Below are 25197 nucleotides of genomic sequence, written 5' to 3'. Positions count from 1 at the left end.
TCGTAAAAAGACTGAAACATGGTGGGTCATGTTCTAAAATAACAACAGATGCCATTTGGGTTGTCATTATAGGAAAGCTGTGCCCAGGCATTTTGTTTTTCCCCTTTTACCAACTGTTTGGCTCTACAGTAACATCAGCGGTAGAGGAAAACAAGAAATTGTTTTTTTGCATTGTTACGCAATAGGTCTGCTTTAATTACAAAGCTGGCTGTTGTTGCACACGTTGACTCAAACCAAACCTTCTGGAGGTCCTGTTCTTTGCTGTTTCAAAATAGCATCTTGGCACTTCTTCATTCTTTGTTTATGGATTTTCCCCACTGTTTCCAATGGTTAGTAGTTAGTGCTGTATTAGTACTTCCATTACTGAATGTGGAACTTAGAAACTTAATGCACAAGGAATAGGATTTTTTTTTTTTATGTGAATAAAGATTATAGGGTCAATTCATGCTATTTATTTCCTATCAACAATTCACATGATGTATTGTTGTATCTTGAAAAAATTGTTGGGACAGCCTGTCCAAACATAAACAAGGAAGAGCAAGTATTGTAATTTCTGTAAGATCCTCTTTCTGAGTTTATATTTATTAACCAGACCAGTTTAACTTTCCATATCCTTTTTTCCCCTCCCCCTTCTCTTCCTCTCACTTTCTTTCCTCATTATTTGTTATATAGAGAAAGAAAATTAAAAACCCGTCAGTAATGTTCAGGATTTGACTGCTACATTATCACTACATAAAATCTGGGAAAATTATTTTTCAGCATTTTGCGTTTTCTTTGAAACTTGAATTCAGTAATAGAACTAATTTTCACATGTTGAATTATATGTGAGACAAAGCATATAGGCCTGTCTCTGAACTAATCTGCGTGAGTTAGAAACTAATTTAAGTCTACCAAACACAGACACATCTTACATTATAGTTTGTAACAAGCAATACCCACAGCAGCAGTATGGACAGTAGGAGATCCCTGAGATCATCCATTTCCCCATCACTGATAAGGCAATGACACCAAATGCAGTGCTGAGTCAGAGGAGATAAATTCAGATGTACTATACTTCAGGCAGTACTTTTTGATTACAGAAGTCTCAGAATTGAGTTGTGTGCGTGGGTTACATACTTCACAGCTAAATGAGATGCTTTGTAGAACCTTTATTGCTCACCTGCGATATGCCTGGCTTGACCTATAATAGCATTCAATAGCAGAATGTTCTCCTAGTAATGCACAAGGAATAGGATGTCCTCTATACTAATTGTCCCAGAGAACATCCTCTATTCTTTTTTCCAATTTCAGATATTTTCAGATATCTTTCCACTCTTAGTCAACTGCTTTCCTGAAATTACAGAGTGGGAAGTATTTTTCCCCGAACTTCAGTTCTCGCTACCCATCCTTTAGGTAATTAGGTTAAATTTAGCCAAGAACATCATATTTTGATGTCAAAATGTAGTAGTTGTCCTCTTTACATTATGGACCAGGATGACATCTTAGTGTGAGACAACTGGTGGAACATCATGGCCATGGATTTATGATGAGCTCATACACTGCAGTGAAGGGGATTTTCAAATGTGCAAAGATGCACAAGGCTGTAAGATAAACTCATAGCTGCAACCAAAGTAGTTTTTGGGGGAAGGCAGCTCAGTGCTTGCACAGGGGCTGCTGCTCCATGTCTTTGAGGAGAGTCCCAGCACTGGGAATCTGTGCAAGCAGCTCAGCCCGTATCTGCTGTTCCTGCTGGGCAAAGGTGGGTGCAGTGCTGCAGTACAAATTTAGATTTTCAGACTATTTATGAGGAAGCCAACTGGTACTTCCTCCTGAGCTGTAACACCACGAGTTTCCGTTCTGCACCATGTCCTGCACAGGCTGTACTGAGAGCTGCATGTCTGTTTACAGAGCAGGAAAAAAGCCTCCCTGAAAACCCCAAACAAACAGAGCTCTACATATTGCAGAAGTCTCTTTTAATAGCAGAGTAAATTGGTCCAGAATTCAAGGGCTGGAGTTTCTCAGGCTGTACTTTTAGTAGGTGAGAACTGAGAGAAAAGTATTTTGTTGTTGTTGTTTGTTGTTTCAATCAATATTATCAGGAAACATTTGTGGTTCACTCACAAGAAAGAACGTTTGTTTGCCTGTCAGTGACAGTACTGACATGAACTCACGAGAAAAGCTCAACAAGCACTGTTTAAGATAAAAGGAGAGTCAAAACTCTATAACTGCTGCTGCCGAGTGTTGTTAAATTTCTAAGTTGTTTTACCTGGCATTTTCTTAGCTTCTCTAAATAGCTTACTTTACTGTTAGGAAGTCTACTTACTTTTAGCAAATTTACTTTTTAAACTACAGAAGGGTTTTTTTTTTTGTTGGGTTTTTTTTTTTTTTTTTCAGAACTAGAAGCAACAGGAACTGACATTTAAATAGCTCCAGATAGATATCGTGCAGAGAGAAGTGTAATATTTGCAATTGTTATGTCTGTCATCTGAAACTTCACACATCCTGTGCATGTAACAGATTGTTCTTTGGGGTTTGAATCCACCAACATTACAGAACTTCTCTGCAAAATGTAACCTCAGCAGATTGCCAGCTTTTTTAACACTTCTGATCATGTCTGTCATTGTCATGAACCCTCTCATTTATATACAGACAGTGCAAAATGCTTGGGTTTAGGACCTCACCTGTGGCAACCTTGTTTTAGAGAAAGAAATAGGAAAAATATTTCTAATATAAGGATGTACACATTTAAGTATAACTTTAAAAATTGAATGTCTCCTTAGAAGTGTCTAGTGTGAAATGCCCGCATACCGAAGAATGTTTCTAATAAAACCAGAACTGAAATTATTTTGTAATTCTGCACTGCACCTTAATGTTGGAGTTCACTTTATAGTTTGTCACAGTCCTTGTAATTCGGCCAACATGGGTTAATCATACAGTTTGCTTGCAGGTCATTAAAAAAAAGTGGCAGGGATTTTCCAAAGAATGCGGGAGAGCTGGTCAACCACAGGCTGTAAAGTCAGTGTTAGCAGGATGTGGACTCTGCCAAGCATCTTTGAAAGTTCCAGACAACACCTTTTCACTCAGTTATAAACCACTGCTAGTTTCACCTTAATGCAAGGACATTTATTGGAGCTACCTTACACAAATACAAGCAGATAGCTCTTCCCTGGTTATTTTGCGCTACTTTCTTGTTGCAGAGCAAACAAATAAAATCCATTTCCTGTGAGGAGAGTCATGTTAAAAGAAACCCTTGCATGTTGGAGAGTAATCAAAGTATGAAAGCCATGCTGCATTTCAATTGGCCTCCACTGCTTGAATAACCCCTCTGTCCTGCCAGCTGTAATTTAGAATACCCTGAGGCTGCTGTAATTTATGCTGACCAGTGTGAAATTGCTCTTCCCTGTTCAGTCCTCTAGAAAAGTCAGCCTAGTTGGAGGGAAGGTCCTTGCTCAGTGTACCCACATGAAGATTTCCAAAGCACTGAATCACGGCAAACGGATAGAGTCTATTTTCCTGAGTCACGATGCCACTCTATTTGCCTTCCAGTGTTTGATTTACTTCAACCATGTGATTTCTTCTAAAATGTGTTGTGGGTTCAAGGTTTATATGAATAATGAGCTGTTTGCAGTGCAGAGTGCATCTGACCATTAATGCTCACCTTCAGTACAGCTGCCATGGCCTTTTGAGTCTTACTTTTATGAAGGCATGCACAGCCTTATATAACAGTGCTGGAAGCCAGATGTTTGTTTTTAATCAAATCATGCTTTTTCACTCTTTGATGAGGGATTTATGGCTCTTAAAAAAACAATGTAATTATCATTATTATCATAATTATTATCATCGTCATTAAGTACTTTTAAAAGAATGGAAAATGATGCCTCTTTTTAATGCATTGTTAGGCAGCTGTAGTACATTATTTGATTGTGGCATTTTTCTTTTTATAGTGGCCAAAGTTTAGTGTTTCATACAGAGATGCTCAAATACCACTCAGTTTCTGAACCAGCATTAGACATAAGGATTCACATTTGCTGATTTGGAAATTATGACATCCTAAAATTACAAAAAGACAAGTTTATGATTGGTCTGTGATTTATATACATTCTGTTTGAACTACTTAAATATGACTATCGCTATATGAATGCAGTGTAAAAAACCAGTATTTTTATATACTTTATTAACTGATTTTAATTTGTTCATAAACACTGTAATAAAATTGTAAGGAGATATATTGTCACTGCATCTTCTCTAGAAGTTTGATCTTAACACTGAAAGCCAAGCCACCGGAAAAGATACTGATTTATCAACTTTCAGGTCAGCCTGAGGAACCTCTAAAGGAACCTGATTCTCTCTATTACATATCAGATACCAGTTATACAATGTCTCCTAGAATTGAGTCTTCTGCTTGTTCCTTCTAAAAATGTTTTAAATTAAAAAGACTCTTCAAAACCCACATATTCATGGTAAATAAATTTAATTTAAAGGCTGAATGACAAACTAGTTGTCATTGCTTCCCCGGCCAAAACTGCACATCCTGTAGACATACCTGTCCTGCATCAGGTCTGGTCTCTGTGATGAACATATTTGGCATTAAGATGTGTTGTTTTACATGGTGGCTTTTAGGTTTTTTTTTCCAATTCAAAGTACATGAAACAATATGACAGCTGCTTTGACAGAATTTTTGTAAAATGAAATATATCTGTAGTGTGGCCTCACAGGTGGCATTTGACGTGTTAAATTATTGTTGACAGACTATAGATGATGGAGGGAATCAGATCTGATGTTCTTTTATCACTAATAACTTTTTGGACTAAGAAGGTCCATGCAGTTTCTGCATCAGTCTGTATGTTTCTGGATATTACCTTGAACATGCATAGCTGGAGTAGTGCAAAACAGAGGTAGATGTTTTGGACAGTAAGAAGGTCCATTCTTGAGCAGCAATCCCTAGTTCTTCATTGACAGCCTGGATGCCATCCACTAAGGAGGATGAGGGAATGAGGATGGGATTTTTTTTTCTTTTCACTTTTTAGTTACCCAGGTGTGCCATACTTTTACCAGTACTGGAATATTTTGATTGGAAAACGTCATTTGAAGCTGTACTTGCATCTAAATGCATCCATGGAAACTAGGATGCCTGATTATCTACACTCAGTCCTGGCAGCTGGAGTCTCTTACATTGTGCTAGAGGTGGCACAAACATCCTCAGAAGCTTTGCAAAAATAATTTTTATTTATTTAGGTTTTTTTCTACCCTGCAAATTGGAAACTATGATCTTTATAGCCCTTGCTTAATACATAAAAAAATAAGATAATGGAAGAATTACATAACACTATTGTTTGGTTCAGTTGTTACTCATGTAACACCTGAAACCCATGATTGCTTTCTATAAGCTTCAGAAACAAGTGTAACACTTGAGAATGTTCCATTCCTGATATTGTGATACTGTGATGACATTGTCCCACAGGACATCCTCTTCGTCAAAACAGAAAAAAATGGATTTGATAGGTGGACCACTCACTGCATAAGGAATGGACTGGATGGTCACTGTCAGAGAATTGTGGTAAACAACTCAGTGTCCAAGTGGAGACTGGTGACGAGTGGTGTTCCTCGGGGATCAGTGTTGGGAACAGTGTTATTTAACATCTTTATAGGCAGCATGTACAATGGGATTGAGTGTGCTCTCAACAAGTTTGCAGATTACACCAAGCTGAGTGGTTGTTGACATGCTAGAGGAAAGGGATGCTATCCAGAGGGAACTGGACAGACTTGAGAGGTGGGCCCATGCCAACCTCATGAAGTTCAATAAGGCCAAGTGCAAAGTCCTGCATCTGGGCTGGGGCAATCCCAACCACAAATACAGACTTGGTGGAGAATGACTTGAGAGCAGCCCAGAGCGGAAGTATCTGGGGATGTCCATTGATGAAAGACTCAACCTGAGCCAGCATTGCGTACTTGTAGCCCAGAAGGCAAACCATATCCTTGGTTACATAAAGTGAAGCAGAACCAGCAGATCAGGGGAGGTGATTTGTTCCCTCTGCTCTCATGAGATACCACCTGGAGTCCAGTTCTAGGGCTCCCAACAGGAGACGAACACAGAACTGTTGGAGAGGGTCCAGAGCAGGGCCAGGAAGATTATCAGAGGGCTGGAGGTCCTCTATGAGGACAGGCTGAGAGAGCAGGGGCTCTTCAGAGTAGACAAGAGAAGGCCCCAAGGCAACATGATAGTGGCCTTCCAGTACCTGAAGGGGGCCTACAGGAAAGCTGGGGAGGGACTTTTTATAAGGGTATTTAATGACAGGACAAGGGGAAATGGTTTTAAACTGGAACAGGGTAGATTTAGACTAGATATTAGGAAGAAATTCTTTACTGTGAGGGTGGTGAGACCCTGGAACATGTTGCCCAGCAAGGTTGTGAATGCCCCCTCCCTGGGAGCATTCAAGGTCAGGCTGGATGGGGCTTTGAGCAACCTGGTCTAGTGGGAGGTGTCCCTTCCAATATCAGGGGGGTTGGAACTAGATGATCTTAAAGGTCCTGTCCAACACAAACCATTCTGTGGTTCTATGATTCCATGATTATGTGATCGTGATGTGCTTTACCTTTTGCTGTATAGAATGTAAACAACTGTTTTGATGAGTTGTTTCAAAATTCCCTTATTTGTGTGTTCTGCATACCTTTCAAGAAAGGCTGTCAAACCTAGCAGGGTGGAAGACATTAACAAACAAACTAGTTTTTGGTTTGCATTTTTCTGAGTGCTAGATAGTCAAGTAAGCACTGAATTTTTAGATTGCAGTTACACATTTATTTATTTTTTCCCTTGAGTTTCTGAAGGATTACTTCTTCCATTAAATATTATGCAATTTGTATTGTATGATATCGTAGGTGATTATGACTAGACACAAGCTTTCTTATGATCAGAAGCACTGACAGGCAAGAACCAAGCAAATGCTAAGTAGGATGCAAACCATCAAATCAGATAGGCTTGACTCTGTAAGTTGACTATAAAATGTTTAGCAAGTGTTCACAAGAATGCAGAGCCTTATCTACATTACATCTCAGAGGCTTGATTGGAAAAGAACAGTTCAAGAACAGAACTAAATACTACCTAACATCAATCTTTCCAATGCATTTGTTTTAAGTATTCTTTTATGTTTTACCTGAATTTGTATGAATTAAAGTGCCTGGCTAGTTTGTGTCTGATCCCTTTTTAATATCAGAAAATGAGAAGTGTGGGAACTTATCATTGTGGAATACCCCTAAAAACAGCTAATCCCTTCTCCAATAACCACTATGACAGGTTTCAGACACTTTTTAACTTAAATGCTCTTTAAAAAAAAAAAAAAGAAAGAAAAGAAAAAAAAGAAAAGAAAAAAAGGAAAAGTTGTGTGCAGAACCAGAGTACTCTTCGCAAGCAGTGTTGCAGAGCTGCGAGAGATGAGAAACTGTTTACATCATTTGCAACAGATGTTTGTTCAACCTCTTTTAGACAATCTTCAGTCAGAAACACTGTACAGTATTCTCCCCTTCACAGTTCTTGCCTTAGGAAGCTTTTACTCACATGTAGATCTGGGTGTAATTTAAGGCCCTGAGCATGTATTTTGCAGCAAGGAAAATGTGTTAGAACATGGAAAAGGTGTTACTCTCTTGCAATTTGCCTGAATACTGCCTGTTTCTTTGCCTACTTGTAGATTGCCAATACATGCCATGTCTCTTTACAAAGAAATAGAACAAATCTAAACAATTTGTTTCTGTCTTTATGAGAGGAATATGTTTATAAAGCTTCTTGTAGCCTTTGCTGTTCTCCTCTGAACTGCCTTCTTCCTTTTTGCAACGCTGACTAGATCCAAATGATTACTTCTTAAGTGTTGCAGCATATGCTGCTGTTCATACATTAACAAATGATATCTACATTCTTTTTAACAGCATGAGGTTATGACTCATGTTCTGCTTAATGTGACACACAGTAATTACCAAATTATTTTCTGCAGAATTAAGAACTAGCCATTGAATGGGGTAGGAATATAGTAGGTTTTCCAAATTTACTTTGTTTGCACTGCCTTACATTGTGTAAGTCAAATACTGCCAAAAGTGTCAAAGTTTATAAACTAAATCTGTAACCTCATGAAAGACTGAAACCATTTGTATTTGATGTATTCTCATTCCAGAAAAGTATCTTGAGTTTTCCTTTTAATTCTTCATCGGTTGAATGTTCTTTGCGTCTCATACTAGTTCAATTGCATCTGTTGGAGAGGCTTATGTTGGTTAGACCATTTCCTTGTCTTATCTGACGTTTGCAACAACGTTAGTACATGTCCAGTCATCTCAAATTTCCCTGTTTCAAGAAATATTGAAAACAAATGTCAACAGGCTAGCTGTGTTTTCAGGTCAATTTTTCAGAATTCTTGGATGAAACATATCAATAAGTCATGACTTTAAAATGTCTTTCAAATATTGTTCAGCATCTTCTTTGATTATTAATGGACTGGAAAATATTACATTCACTTCATATAATATAAGTCTGGAATAAGGAGTTTCCATTCAGATTTACCACAACACAAAGCTGAGAAAGAAGTCTATTGAATGTCAGTTATAATTCAGAATGTTATTGACATCTGAGGCCTGTTCTGGAAAAGTAACATGGTATTCAGTAGGGACATGTAGAAAGAATTATGTCTTGCCAAGTATAATATGCTATGCAGAAATAGAATGGGGAATAACTGACTGTTAACCAGCTCTGCTTAAAGAGATCTCATGCAATAAATTGAGTATATGTCAACATCACTATGCTGTGGCACAAAATGGAAGTATGGTATTAGCCTATACATAAAGCAACTTAGTCTTAAGGACACATAAAGCCCTAGTTTTTTTTGGTATACAGACATCTTTTGTTACACAGAGGTGACGAAATACAAATGAGTGTGAATTCATGTGTCTGACCTTTGTCTTGTACCTCCCTGATGTAACATGACCAATATGAGCAAACTCACACAATGCGACAACTCCCTGTTCTGGGGTGAAGCTTCCCAACAACTCCACTGTTATTAAAGGAAGGGAGAAGTTTAAGTGCAGTCAAGCTTCACGCCCAGGATTAGGTAACAATGATAGAAAAATAAAACTAAATTATGTATTTTTAAAAGCAATAATAACAATAATAATCTAGGTCTAGATCCAGAGAGAAACTCATAAAATAAATGTCAGCTAGATAGGCACCCATTAGCAAGAGTAGAAGAGAGCACTAGATAAAAATGTTTTTTCAAACTTAACTTTCCATAGTTTAAAGCTGCCTTTGAGGAAGGATGTCCTTGGAATTCAAGCATTCCAAAAAAGGAATGAAACTGTCTTCAGTGCGTTAAGTATTTGAAAAAATTCTTGCTAAGAAAGGAACAAAATATGTCAGAACTTGTATTCAATATCTTCCTAATTTTTTTAAAAAAAAGTCTTTAATTCCTTAGCAATTTTCATATCTTGCTTAAAAATTGTTCCAGTATGCATCGTTGGTTTTTTGTTGTTGTTGGTTGGTTGGTTTTTGTTTTTTTTTTTCTTTTTATACTAAAACTATTCAGAGAAATAAAAGAGGGTCTCCTGTATCTTGTGTAGCTCAAATCCCTTTCCTTGTATTAGGGAATGTTTTGGACTAAGAGATCATAGACTTTACAAAAGCACTCAGAGTCTCAAGTAGCATACTTTACCCCCTTGATAAGAAAGCAAATGTATGAATTAATTTTGTTGATTTAAAAGAAATTAAAAAGAAGAAAAAGAAAACCAAGGAAATGTCCTGATTCTGGCTGTCCAACCAAGGTTATTTTAATCAACAGAATGACTAAAATATGTATACCTATTTGAGATGTTGTCTTTTCTAAAAAAAAGATGTTGCCTATTAGTTTCTTTGCCTCCTTATTTAAAAGTTCTACTTTAGTTTTAATGTACATTTATGGTAAGAGAGAAAAAATATATATATTAAAGTTATTTCTCATCATTCTGGTCCTGGTAAAGATACATCAAGAGAATGTCTTATTGCTTTGTATTGAAGGAAAGAGAAAACCTAACTTGATACTTGGGGTTTTGTTTTGCTAGTTTTGTTTTTGTTTTCTGTTTGATCATTGCATCAAAAGAAATCTAAAGTAAGATCTGTAGATTTGTGTATTTTCTTGTCCATGTAACTTTTCAGTTGTTTTTTTTTTTAAATCAGGTACCTAGGTTTATGCTATTTTTGTTATCTGACTGTAAAGGAATGTTCACAGAAACATTTCAAGACACTTTCAGATAGCTATTTAACAGAATGTGTGATCTCTGAAATACAAAAATGTATCAAGTTGAAAAAGATAAGGTTTCAGACTGTAAATGTGGTTTTAGAGAATATATTTCTGTTAAGATTCTTGGCTTCAGTCTAATCCCTAAAAATAGTATAGATTGTGGTATTAGGCCTTCACATCTTTATTCTGTTTGGGTCTATTCAAAGATACATTTGGGGACAAAATGTTACTTTCATATCTAAGAAATATTAAAATTAGATTAAATAAACCAACAGTGAAGCCAGCAGGCCAGTGGAGGTACAGGTGAGTACTGGAGTGAGTACTCTCAGTACTGGTGAGGCCCCACTTGGAGTCTTGTGTCCAGCTATGGGCCCCCTGGTCTGAGACAGACCTAGTCATACTGGATGGAGACCAGTACAGGGTCTGGAGCACTTCCCCTGTGAGGAGAGGCTGAGAGAGCAGGGACTGCTCAGCCTGGAGAAGGGGAGGCTCAGGGGAATCTCATCCATGACCACAAATCCCTAGATGAAGGATGCAGAAACGACAGAGCTTTCTTCAATGGTGCCCAGTGCCAGGAGCAGAGATAGTGGGCACAACCTGGGCAGTACAGAGAAGGTGACTTCCCTGTGGCTTACTTACTCGCTCACTGCTGTTATCAGGCAGTATCTCAGCCTGTTGTCTCACTAAGCCTGTGCCTTCTGAAGAAGAGTCAAACAAAGCATTTAAGATTTTGCTGGAAGTTATTTTGTGATTTGTTGAATATGCCAGACGTGCTCTGAGAGTGACAAAGAACTAGATCCCAGGGACTTGCATGACTTTCTGAACAGATTACTAATAGCATATCCACCTGACCAAAGTGAAAATGAATGCTAGTGAAACAAATTCCCAGACTCTTCCTAGATGTACATTACACCAGCACTGGAGAAGAACGTATTTAGTTGAGCTGACCTGAAAAACCAAAGGGCTGGATAAGTTACACCCTTTTAATAGGGAGAGCATACTGACTAGACATACTGACTCCTGAGCTGTCCCTTGGGCTGCTCAGTTTTGCGTCATCTCCAGGGTAGGTCAGTGGCAGTAAAGCACATACTTACCTCAAGGGAGTTCATAGCAAACCCTGATCAGTCATACACTGGAGATCTCTCTTTAACTATCATCTCCATATTCTTCAAGTTATAGCCTTATATGTGTAATTTGACTATTTTTTTTTAATAAGTCATATTCCTAACACGTCTTTATAAATAATTGTAACTTTAATAAATGGAAAGGGTAAGGAGAGAGAACAATTTTTTTTTAAAGTGGGAAGCAGGAAGCATTTGGCTTCATTGTGCAAATGACATAAAATTTCCAGCAACTTGAGAAGAATCTTGCCTTTAAGTCTTGTTCATTTATTTTAAAATTTATTTCTCATAATTTAATTTATGGTTTTAAGAGCTAAGTATAGAAAATTGCAAAATGACCTTTTAGACCTTGGTGACTAAGAATGATCACATTAAATGAACAAAGCTTGCATAGAGTTGGTTAAAATATAATTTGTTCTATTTGCAACAGTTTAAATCTCTCAAATATTGGTCAGGCTAAAATATAACATGCGTACTTCTAAGGTAAAAGTGCTATATTCCTTAATGTATGATAAGGAATAAAACCAGCAGAACCCAGCACATCCTTTTGAGATTACTCTGGGAATAGAGTTAAAGGAGGTATGGGATAGATGAGTGGACAATGAAGTGGATTGAGAACTAGCTGACTGGAAGAGCTCAGAGGGTTGTCATCAGTGGCACAGTCTAGTTGGAGGTCTGTAGCTGGGGGTGTTCCCCAGGATTCATTGCTGAGCCCGATCTTGTTCAATGTCTTCATCAGTGACCTGGATGAAGGGATAGAAGACACTCTCAGAAAGTTTGCTGATAATACAAAGTTGGGAGAAGGGGGCTGATGCACCAGAAGGCTGTGCTGCCATTCAGTGAGACCTGGACAGGCTGAAAGTTGGGCAGAAAGGAACATGATGACATTCAACAGGGGCAAGTGCCTACAGCTGGGGAGGAATAACCACATGCATCAGTACAGGTTAGGAGATGACCTGCTGGAAAGGAGTTCTGTGAAGAAGGACCTGAGTGTTCTGATGGACAACAGATTGGCTGTGAGTGAGCAGTATGCCCTTGTAGCCAAGAAGGCCAATGGTATCCTGGGGTGTATTAAAAAGAGAGTGGTCAGCAGGTTGAGGGAGGTGATCCTACCCCTCTTCTCTGCCTTGGTCAGGCCACATCCAGAATACTGTGTGCAGTTTTGAGCTCCCCAGTTCAAGAAAAACAGGGAACTACTGGATATAGTCCAGCAGAAGGATACAAAGATGTAGAGGAGCATGGAACAACTCCATTATAAGGAAAAGGTTTGAGACCTGGGTCTGTTCAGTCTGGAGAAAACTGAGAGGGAATCTTATCAGTGCTTATAAATACCTAAGGAGTGGGCATCAAGAGAATGGGACGAGGCTCTTTTCAGTAGTGCCCAGTAACAGAACAAGGAGCAACAGGCACAAACAGGAATACAGGAAGTTCCATCTGGACATGAAAAAACTTTACTGTGAGGGTGACAGAGCACTAGAACAGGATGCCCAGAGAGATTGTGCAATCTCCTTCTCTGAAGGTACTCAAAAGCCACCTGGACACTTCTGTGTAACCTACTGTAGGGAACCTGCCTTAGCAGGCAGTCGGACTACCTGATCTCCAGAGGTCCCTTCCAACCCCTATGATTCTGTGATTCATTTCTTTGATTCTTTGATTCTGTGATCTGTTTTTTGTAAAGTGTATTCTTATTTACTAATGATTTGTGTTTACAAAGAACATTTTTTCCCATTTTTTTTCATCAGGTGCTTCATTCCGAATGCATATGCTGCTCTCTTCACTGCTGCACTGATGCCGTTAATGTGCTTGGTAGTGGTTTTCGTGGTGTTCGTTCATGCCTACCAAGTGACCCCACAATGGAAAGCTTACGACGATATTTTCAGAGGGAGAACGAATGCTGCAGGTAGGATACATCAGCTACCCCTGAGCAAACGATCAGACTTTCAGCATAGTGCTGACAGTTCTCCCGTTCAAAAAAAAAAAAAAAACACCAGAAGCCACAGCTCAATAAATACCAAAGCACTTCTATAAGATTAAGCATGCTAGTGGTCCCTTTGAAGTCTGTGGAGGTACTTTCATGATGAAAGTTATGCAAGTGCTGAGCTGTCTTACCAAAATGAGAAAAAAGATGTGTAAAGCCTAAACAAGAAATTAGTACCACTGGTTATGTCTAGTCTGGTAATGAAAATAGACCTAAGTAGGCACACCGTCCTGCATGGCTGTGGCTGATGCCAAGTAATAAATTTGCAAGGGGGGCAGAGGCTGGGTGAGGAGTAGCATCATTTTTCGGGCTGTGCAACAACGGTCAAGGTGCTGAGTAGTGCCCAGCCTTTGCTTTACAGTGTGTGTCCTGCAGCCGTGCGGGCGTGTAGGCTGCATGATGGAGTGCTTGGAGTTAACATGACTGTTTTGAAATTTCTTAGTGCTTCGCGTAACTGAAATATGCTTGAAAGAAAAGATCTGTCTCATGCAAAACAGGATGTATTGGTCTGTCTGCTTGGTTACAACAATTGCAAATACAATTATGTTCCTAAAATAAAATTGTAGCAGTTTATATCAATTCTGAATAATATGACACTCTGTGGAAAGCTTAGAATAATTCTTTTGTTTTCACGCAGTTCTTGAAAAAATAAATCTCTTCTATAAACAAGGGCAAATATGTCGATTTTAGTAGTAATGTGTCTATTTTCTTAGTGAGTAAAGGAAGGCAGTTAGATTTTACAATCCTTCAAAGTCGCTGGAATCATTTTTCCCAATTTTTTTAGATGAATATCATCTGAGCTTAAAAGGGACCGTGTATTATTAAAAAATTCCATTCAGCAGTCCAGTGCTTGTAACTGCTTGGATTTATAGAGTAGCTGTCTTTTCAAATTTGCAGTTGTAATTATAGTATGAAGCAAGGAGTTGTTTTATTTTAAACATTTATATTGTAGAGATCTATTCATTTTATAAGAAAATGAAAATGAATACAGAGTATTTATTATTCAGACGTTTCTTCAAAATTAATTTCTATCTTAGTGACCAAGATTCAGCTTTAGTAACAGCTATATGTGAGTTCATATAAGGTCTGCTTATAAATACGATACTCAAGACTTTACTTGCACTTTATGCTTTTAGTTCTTTCTGATATAAAAGGGACTGCCTGGAGCAATCACAAAGGTGGTTGCTTATTCAGTGTTGAATAATAAGGTCTATTTATTTATAAATAACTAGGGTTTAATAGTATCTCTAAGGATGGAGATTCCATATCCATATGCTGAAAGGTAATGTTTGTCTGAGGGCAAATAAGCCAAATTGAAAAACCACACTGTATTCTGAAGCAGTAACATTACCATAAGCAAAGACTTCTAAGTGTAGATTCTTTAGATGACTGCATAAACTGCTGGAAAAACTTCCTAAACTATGTGCAGTAACCTGACGTTCCAAATTTGTGATCTCTACTTGAGGAAGGTTATTACTAACTGTAATAGAAAATTAATAAGAATAGGAACAGTAAAATGTATCCTCACATGTAGTTTATACTGTTATCTTCAAATAAAATGGGATGTAAATGGTTAAGCTAAAAATTAACATATTATTGCTCTCTTTTCTCCTGTTGTTGGAAGACTCTCGTGTTTACCTGACAAAGAAGTTTCATGTTGTCTCCTCTAGTTATCAGAATAAATTCTGTCTGCTATCATAAAGTATATTCATGAACTGAGGCAGCACTATGCCTTATTATTTTGTTCTGTCTGTAGGAGCGGAGTGTTTGTTACCCATTAATAGATTAGTTACAACTTATTAGTTGTACCTCCTTTTCTGTCATGTGTGTGTTCTTCCTAGTCCTCTAGGTTTATCTTGGGTACTCTTGAGCAGAGTCACATCTCTTACACTGTGCTCTGGTAGGTTTCAGGCTTTAAAGAAAATATCACTTCATAAGGACAGTCAGACCAGCACAACTCTGCTCTTAGTAATTATTGTCATCTCCTTTGCCAATGGTTTGTGATCTTCCCATACAGCTCATCACAGTCTTTTCATGTGCCTGGAATAGCTCTGTAAAAGCTTATGATTATAAATATTGTTGTAGTGGAGAATAAAAAGAAATTAATACCATTTGCTAGCTTCTATTTTGAGGAATATGCTGTGTACACACTTCTCACTGCCCTGTTTGGAGCACCAGATATGTGTTTGCTCTCTCTGTTTTTTACCACTCCAGCATCACTCTAATACTAGCTGTGTTGTTTTACACTGTGGTGGATACAGCTTGCTTAGGGCAAGGAATTTTTCTCCACAATAGAATGCTAGAAGAAAGGGCAATGAAAGAGTCAAGAATTAATTATCTTTTAAAGCAAGCAACATTTCTGCCTCAAAAAAATAATGTGAAATCTGATTTACAGAGGATGTCATCCTGAACCCTAGCGTCCACTTTCAAAGGTATGCATTAGGCCTGCTAGAAAAGAGGCTTCAGATTGAACTAAATCATCTTGTCAACCTTTCAGCAAACATGTTCTATTGACTGATTATTCTTCTAAATATAGAAACCAACTTCTCAAAAGTTAGCCTTGACAGCAGCCAAGTCAGGAGCGTGCATTGGATAAACAGCCTCTGGGTGAACTAATATTTAAGTTTGCAGCAAGAAAGACTGCTTTTGAAAGAAATCAGGTGGTCTGAAAGCAGGATAGCGGTATTTGGCTGTAATAACAGGAGGCTGGAAAAAGGTTATATAGCAGGGGATTGCTTTTTTCTTGACAGTCCTAATATGCAAGTACAAAAATTGGAAATAAAAAAGATAACAGTCCAGTATTTATTGTTTTCCTTTCCAACTGCTTGTTAACTTTTCATAATTTTGCAAAGATTTGAAAATATAAGGAAAAAATTTTAATTGAAATATCACCTGTATTTTTGTTCTAATAATACCATCATTAATGCATGATCTCAATTTCTGGAACATCGTAACTTAATTTTCATGCCCTAGGCATAAATACTGCAGTAGATTGTTCCTGATTCAGATATCATGATTGTAAATGTGCCAGAAGGAATCTAAAGATTAAAAACGTTTGTTGCCAAAATAGAACTTTATGAAGAATACCTTAAATATTTAGCTTTAAAACTGTAACTACCTTTTCATGTCTTCCCTAATATAAATTTCTTTAGTATATTTATCATCCCAGCAGTATGCAGTTCCTGGCCATAACACATCGTTATGGATAACCTGTATCTATTACCACGTGATCCTCTCAAGAAACAAGCCATCCAAAAGGCAAATGCAGGACATTCCAACCATGCTTCTGCACTCAGGAAATTTTGCTGAGGACTGGAATTTTGATTCTGAGTGATAGTATACACCTAAGCCTGTTGTTACATGTATTCTTTATCCTGTAAACCTGCACACTACAATCTTTATCTTGAATTTTAAGATACGTATCATCTACCTGAAAGAAGCAAAGGAATGGTGAGTGCCAAGAGTGCTTTCATCTAGAGATGACAATATGCATCTAGGAATCAAGAGCCAGGTGTTGGCCACCTCAGTATGCACAGCATTCATCGCAGTTTTACTCTGGATAATATTTTAGTCTTTGTAGTGCTCAAGGGGCTTTTCTTTTTTGTAATTAGGAGAAAAACAAATTTTTGCCTCTCAGGCTTTTAGAAATATAGTTAAAGACAAAATACACAAGCATAATTACAAGCTGAAATAAAGAACAAAGATCTGAATAAGATAACTTAAAATAATCATCTACCCTCATGCAATTTAAATTGTGTTTTACTGTGCTTCACATGCTCAAATTAGCTATCTTCCTTTAAAGAATTCTGCAGAAGCAAGTTAATTTGCATGATTTATGCCTATATAGTTGTGAATTTAGCACTCATTTAACATCTTGCATAATGTTTTTAAATGATTTTATTATATTAAGATCAGTAGGTACTTTTATTTTTTTCTTTTTTGATTTGCCATGGTATTTGCCATGTTCTCTGTACAGCAGTAGTGGCATAAGCTGTAATAAAGTAAAATAAGACCTGGTCTTTCATTTGATTATACCATGAAATATCTTTAAGATCTGTGAGAAAGTTTGTCAAAAACCTGAAATTAAATGTGAATGTTGAAGAAGCCTGTATTTTATGCATTCTAATAATGACATAGTCTCTACTGTTAGTGTGAAAAGTGCTTCTCCTCTTCTTTAATTTCAAACCTTTCCTTGACACAAGGCCAACAGATAAAAAAAAATAAATGTACCAAAGATAATATTTTATCAGGTTTGCTGCTTTGTATTTTTGCAAATTATCCACAAGCAGTTTTTTCCAGTTGGATTTCATGGTCATTTATGTGCTAGCTTTGTAGTCTGCAGTATCGAAAGGTGTTAAAGTCTGTACATCTTCAACATCTACAATCTGGAATCAGAGGTTCCGTCTTGGGTTGCTGATTGCATGGTGGTGGTGGTGGTGGAATCTTCTCCTTTAAACTCTATGAGGAAATCTTATTAACTTCTTTATTTTGGCCACAAAATCCTGTTACCAAACTCCTTGTCTACTGCAGTTGTCAAAAGTAGTCAAGAAAGGAGCCAGCAGGACTTGGAATACTGTCATTCAAACTTGGTTTCAGAAAAAGATTTTTGTGGCATTTTTGTAGTTATGGTCCCTGACTTGTTAGGCAATAGTCTGTAAATGTTCTACTGAGATTAGGTCTCCCACAAAACAGTGACATTCTGAGTAGTTACACATTCTCCTGAATCATCTAGGAAAAATGTTAGGAAAGATTATCCAGCTTTTGTAGCAGGTCTGCATGCCTAGCCAAGAATAATTAAAAACAATTAAAGGTGCAGTATCAGGTTAACAACTTGAGGGGAATAAATATAGTAAATATTTATAGGTAAACTCAAAAGATTATTAAAGCTGTATTATTTAATTGATTCTTTTATTGACCTTTCTATTTTTAGGAAAAAAAAAATAAACAACATTTTAGGCAATAGACTCATTGTGAGCCAACACAGTGGTAACAATACATTTTGATATGTTAGGAATGTGCAGTGTATTTCTTATTTTTCATTGTTAAATCATTTAGGTGGTTGCAAGCACTTGTTCAGCTTTATACTTCAGAGTTGTAATATTTTCTAATTATTTCCAGGCTTATTAATTTCTATTTCATTTAACATTTTTCACTGTTCAGACTAGTTCCTGAAAATGCTGTCTATAACACCAGGTAATAAAAGAAAGAAGAAAACCTTCAGATATTCTACCTGGCAGCTTAAAACTGGTTTCATACTGAAAAAGACCAAGTATGTTGAGTGGTTCTCAACTGCACAGACAGAAGAAACAGAAAATTGGCAATTTCAGGATCTGAAGATTGTTTTCTATTGAATTGAGTTCATTTCTAGGAAGATAATAGTATATTATCCCCTAAAATGTATGATCTAGGCCAAACTGGGAAGTTCATTGTGCTTCATGGGTACCAAACACTAAAACTTCATCAAAGCCTACCTACCTTACTGGGTGTGATTTTCTGAAAGAACTAATTGTGATATCCTGCAGACAGCTGCAATTCTGGCAATCTATAAAAGCAATTTGTTTTCCTAGGTCAGTTACTTTTCCTAGTAGTGCTAGAGGTTTTCTCCATAGCAATTAGGTGATCTTAGTTTCACAGGTCTTGTTTAACCCAGCCTTCATCATGGGGGTTGGAACTACATGATCTTTAAGGTCCTTTCCAGTCTAACCTGTTCTATGATTTTATGATTCTATGTTGTTGTTACTCTGATGCCTCTGTTCGAGCAAGTAGTTGGTTCATTCAAGCTGCTAGGTTTTCTCTCTGCCCAAGTGCAAGTTTTCTTAACTGTAAAGCATAGGATCTACAAGAAGATATTTTTAAAGAACCACTTTCTCTGTACAATGGGCAGCTGGCTGAATGTGCAAGAGGATTTCCCCTGCCACTACCCTCTAAAATGAGTATTGGTAGGCACCATCAACTTAGTCTATCACAATTGATGTGCAGTTCACAGGGATAGCTGTGTTTCAAGGTTATGTCAAATTAAGATTACGTTTACAAATCCATCTCCAAGAGCAGAACAGATGAGTTGGTGAAGAAGTGCCCTGAAGATTACTAAAGAAATCGACTTTGTCTTGTTTCAGAAGAGTCTGAGTTGTAAACAGGAGAAATGCTGGGACAGTACTGTATTTGAGCAGCTTTTTTTGCCTTTCCTGGAAGCAAAGCTCAATAAATTTTCTCACCCAGTACAACTCCTGACAGATTCTCATTAAGGAAATTGTATGTTTCCACCATTTCAATACTTTTCCTGGTTCATGAATTTTGTAATCCAAGCATGTCATGAGAATATGGCAGCCTTTCTTTCAAATTTTCAGCAGCATCTTTTCAATGTAAATCGCTGGACAAAATCTAGAGTGTTAAAGGATTCCCCTACTGTAGTAAAATTATAGTTTCACTGCCCACAAAAAGGGATTACAGTGTAGGACAGCCCTCACAACAGCAGGCATTGCAGAAAAAAACAATCAGGTTTATAGATAAGTTAATAATAAACATAATCTTTTCTCAGCAATTGGGAAGAAGTGAGAAACCATGGGCAAAGAGAGCTATTTGGTAATTAAAGGGTAATTTCACCTGGTCAAATACCTGCCTGGACTGCACTAAGTCTGCAAACACTGAACAGCTGCAGCTAGGGCTGCACGAGCTGCATTTATCTCTATGGAATCATCAACTCTGCCAATGTCTCTTAAACCTCTAGTTAAGGAAAAGGGAAGAGATGTTTCAGGAGTTATGAACAGTCAGGATGGTAATATGTGCATACACTATGTCTGTGTGGATGGATAGATTGATACAGATATAGACATACTTAAGCAGTAGGTGGACTGACTGTTGCTTAAACAAAACCTTTCATCAGTCCAAGTACTAAAATATTTTACGTTAATCATGTAAAAAAGAACTATCACAGTTCAAATATGTATAGTGCCCAAGAAAACTGCTTGACAGCGCCTCACCTACATCATGCTGATAAGGAGTTGGTTGTCCAACTTCAGTCTTTTATCTTCTGAGATTTATTCAAGTTCTGTATGTGTGATTACTGCACTTGAATTCTTAGCATAGTTCTTTTAAGAGAAGTTACTTCTGTCCAGAAATACACTTGCTTGTTTGAGAGGAGTTGTCAGTTTCCTCTCTGTGTGAAGGAAAGCACAGATAACTAGACTGTTTTGGATCATTCCAAGCCTTTTTATTGGCACCCTTTCCTTTTATACGATGCTATTTTAATAAACTTCAGATGAATTGTTGATGACTTTCTGATACATTTTCTGATATATTTCTAGTTATTAAGGGTTTTTTTTAATAAGAATGCAACAAATTGTCTTATCAGAATGTGGGTGAAGGGAATTCAAGCAGCTGAGTCTTAAAGTACCAGCAAAGTCCACCTCCGAGTTAACCCCTTTCAATATTAGTAATGAAGCAATTGCTCTTGACAGAGATAAAATCAGAATATTCAACTGTACCCATATTCAGCATGTGGCACTAGACAGGTATCTTTAGGCCATTTTTATTATTTTACCATATATATAAAACCTGTAACTGATTCATTTGCACTGAGTAGCATTTGTTACATAAACCCTTATCTGATTTACTCTTGAAGGTGTGTTTCTTGGAGGTCTTGCTAGATTCAGTGAGCTTAATTCTCTTTTTACCTGAGGTAGTTCTGCTCTGCTGGGATGGCAGTGAATTTATCAGAGCTATCCTTCACACACACATGAAGATAATAAAGTCAGGTCATTGTACATCAAAAGTATATGATCTAGACAGCTTGTTGATCTGTCTCCTTCAGCTTTATGTCTAATGATCTAGAGCTGTCAGATCATGATTAATATTGTCAGAGCCCTCCTTATGTACTGTTTGTGTAGTAAAAGCAGCAATCAAGATGTTACTTCTGGCATGCTCTGCTGCCTGCAAGTTGTCCTCCTGTAACTTCCTTTCTTCTCTTCCCAGCTCTCCACCCAAGTTGAACTATGCTGCAGTGTCATGCAACAGCCAAGTCATAATTTCAGCTTTCTGAGAAAGTTCTCTGTATTGTTAACTTTGACCTTTGCATGGTGCTTAGAGTATGCCTACATTAGTGATCATTAATTGACAGTCCATTGCATCATTTGTGCTTTCTAAAGAGCTAAATTTTATTAAATTATGTTGGTATTTGACAGAATGATTATATTTTTCCTCCTATATCTGTTCATAAGTAAATCAAGGAGTTTCTCTATGGATAATTACTGAATTTACCTCCAGAAAGATAAATCTAAAGAACTCAGCATTGTATGTACATTTTTTCATGTTTTATTTTGCTATATTTGGTTATTTCTGTAACCAGACATATTTTGAGGTAGTCAGTTCCTTGCCAATTTTTATGAACTCTGTTAAATACATGCCTGGTAAGTACTTAGATTTATTGTGTGTGCAGTGTAGGATAAAAAGGAATCCTAGTGCTTCATTTCTTAATATTCCACCTGGTGCTTTAGAGAACTTTACGTTTTTAATTACTGTGAAAGAATCGTGCTGCTAGCTGCATATATTAGAAGCTACTACAGAAAATTGTTAAATGGCTGTTGAGGCCATGAGGAACTTTTCCTTTCCCATTGGGGACTTTGAGGAGGGTGTAATGTGAGTTTCTCAAACAGTGCCTCCCCAGAACTCTACATTGGTGCACTGTGGCTGGCATTGAGAGGGGCGATGCTTTGCACAGCACCTCTGCAACTCTGAGCTTGTAGACCAGGCAAAGATGGACTACATCTTTGTGTGTAGTGGACACTGTTGTGGACACTCTCAGAAATGGGGCCTGGGTGTCAGGAGCAGGATAGGCTGGGGGTGAGAGCTAAACTTCCGGCTGATTTCCTCTGTTACTTCATGCAAGTGCCTGCATGACAGCAGCCTGAAATCCCTCACATTGTGAATACAGAGAGGGATGTGAAGTGCTGCCGCACGTATCGGCTTCAGGCCAGGTTTGCATGTGTGTTTGTGAATGTGATTGCGGTTAATCAGAGCAAATTCTGTCTTTGGCATACTCCTCAATGGAGCAGAGGTATTCTCTTGTCATTTTGTAAGGCCGGGTGCATATTCATATTTGGTTTGCAGGGAAATCAACGTCAAATCAGAATACGCTGAAAAGCCAGAGCCTTTGCTGTTTTCTGTGCGAACAGCACTAACGTTCGTTCCCGTTTCCCCTCAATTCCTGAAAATCCGTTACCTCCACAAGTCCCCAGACTTTCCCAGGAGCTCTGCTGTGTGTCCTGTGGGCTCATCCCACCCTCCAGCCTTTGCCCCCAGCTCAGGGACATGGCTGCCCATTGCCTGCATAGTGTTTGGAAAGTGCTTCTTCGCACGAACTGAAAGCCTCTGATTCTGCTTTCCAGAAATCCCTCTGGTGCTGTACCTCTTTGCCCTGATTTCCATCACCTGGCTGTGGGGAGGACTGCACATGGCTTACCGGCACCTCTGGATGTTGGTTTTCTTCATCATCTTCAATAGCCTGCAGGTAAGAGCTGCCACTGCTTCCTTCTGTCCTGCAGACATCTGGTGTTTGGGCTGAACGAAACCCAGAAACAAATAGTGGTTTGCATGTGACACACTGTAAGTGTTAATGGTGATGTCTGTCTGTTTCTGAAATTCACATATAGAAGGTATGTTAATGCAAGAGGTGCACTGTTTTGAAAAATTGCCACAATTGCACACATTTAATTTCACAGTTTATAAACTGGGAAAGCAAATTGCTTCCTTACTTATGTAATGTTACTGAGATAATTATGGCAGTGAGACTGAAGCTTCTGCAGCCTTCATAAAGAAACACATTTTTTCAATTTTCATTGTCAATTCTATTTTTTTTTTTAAGCAAACACACAAATGCAAAGCTTTAAAATTCTGTTACTATAACACTGATTTTTTTGTCTTGAGGTAAGTCTTGATGATTGGCTTTTCTCATTCAGCATTGATAAATTAGACATCTTTTCCTTGAATAAAATCAAATGTAGAGTAGATGTTATGATTAGTTTCCCTCAAAAATAAAAATAGCCCTATGAAGAAAGTAACATGACTGCTTCCACTGAACCAACTGGTCTTGTGTTATGCCGAACTCAGCACCTAACTGCACATTATGGAGTTGTTTACAGAACAGAGGATAGTATGTCATGGATGGGAAAGTACCTCTAGTGTACGAGAACAGTAAAATGATGAGGAATTCAAATTAGATATATATATTTATACATTTAATAAAAGTATTTTTCAAAACAAATGTATTTTAGATTTGAGTTCGAAATGGGAGAGTTTCCCTAAGCAGAAATCTACACAGTTTCAGAATGTACATCTCAGTCAGTAACAGTTATTTAAACTGAGAAAAATAATGGTAATTTATTGTCTTTGTAATACATTTAATTGTTCAATACAAATTGTCATTTATTTATTCTGTGTGTATTGGCATATATGTGAACAAATTAATTATGATTTTTTTCATTTCTGTGAAATTACATGGGTAGATTTTCTTCAGTAAAGTTGCATTTTAGGAAACTTTTTGCAGTGCGATGGTCACAGCTCTGCAGATCTGACCACAGTGTCCTTGCTTGTTTCCTTCCTTTCCTTTCCCCCTATAAAATCACTGTGCATAAGTGAAGCCCCACAGAATTTGCAGTAGCATGAGTATGACTCTTTTTTATCCAAATAATGGCACAGAGCCATGGAATTATTATTTTAATGAATGTTGCAAGTTTCAAGACTCTCATACCTGCAGTAGCAGCAAGCAGTGAAAGGGGATGCTGAAAACCAGCTGTGTAAAATGTGAGTCCCACAAGGTCTGGCAGGGATTTATTGCAATAGTGGTCCAGTATGATAGCAGATGACACGAGAAACAGACACTGAAACATGCCTAGAATAATATTCGAGTCAGGACTGATAGCAGAGAAGTGCATGTTAGGATTTCAGCTATATCCAGATAAAACTGAGATGGCGTATTTGCTTTTCTCAGTCTATATGAAGTTTTTTAGTTGGTTAAATTTGATGTCATTATATTTCTTTGTTTCAAATAATGTACTTTAAAGTTTTTTACCTGTAGAAGTAGCTTATTTTTACTTTTATTAGCTAGTTCTTGTTGACTGACATCTTACATGTGTTGTTGGTCCATGCAAAAGGTATTTGCAGTAAGTGCCACATAGATAGAACATTCAAAGTTGTGTGCTTCTGCTCAAAGCTAATTTTTGTGGACTTTAGAACATCAGAAATGCTTGCATGTATAATTTCACGCAACTGGAAAAAGCAGGAATTTCTACAGGTACTGTTGTGCCATTCGACGTTATGGCTTAGATAACTTTTACTGCCATGACTGGTACTTTTCTGTCCACTGCACCCAAAGACAGCACAAAGACCACAGAACCACTTGGAACATGACGTTTCTCAGAGGTGTTTCCCCTGTTGCATCTCAGCTCTCGATTGTATATGTCCAGCAGCTTTGTTTGATATTGTTCTAAGGAAATGAAAAATTAAAACACCAAATATTAGAGGTTTTACCTTCAGGCTCACTGGCTCTGTGGATGGGGCACAGCCTCAGCTTTGAAGCTGTAGCAGTGCCAATGCTTGCATTGTCTTTCTGCTGGCAATGCTTCCTTAACACTCCACGTAAGCAAGAAACTTGTGTTTACCAAGCAGATGTGAACGGTGTCCAGGAGAGAGTTTGCTGACCATTTGGTCTCTTGTGGTCTCTTCTGTATCTGACTGACATTTGGGTTCTTAGCCTGATGGAAGGTGGAATCTGGGGAATGACTGTAGGTGGCAGCTGGTCTGCAGGGTGTGCCATAGCACCCCCACAGCAGACATATTTCTATCAAATTACATCAATATTTATCAATGTAACAAAAGG

The 25197-nt window shown here is 37.8% G+C and overlaps 1 protein-coding gene across 3 annotated transcripts in view; it reads left to right on the top strand.

The window, feature by feature from the left end:
• ADGRV1 (adhesion G protein-coupled receptor V1) overlaps positions 1-25197 on the top strand; it is a 260638-nt gene that overhangs the window by 193494 nt on the left and 41947 nt on the right. For all 3 annotated transcript variants that reach the window (XM_040655976.2, XM_015280551.4, XM_040655978.2), the window contains 2 exons: positions 13090-13247; positions 22709-22830. In XM_040655976.2, coding sequence (XP_040511910.1) covers positions 13090-13247; positions 22709-22830 — 280 coding nt within the window. The remainder of the gene's footprint in view (positions 1-13089; positions 13248-22708; positions 22831-25197) is intronic.

This window comes from Gallus gallus, chromosome Z (assembly GCF_016699485.2).
Source record: "Gallus gallus isolate bGalGal1 chromosome Z, bGalGal1.mat.broiler.GRCg7b, whole genome shotgun sequence".
NCBI lineage: Eukaryota > Metazoa > Chordata > Aves > Galliformes > Phasianidae > Gallus > Gallus gallus.
This window is presented reverse-complemented; position numbering and strand designations above follow the sequence as displayed.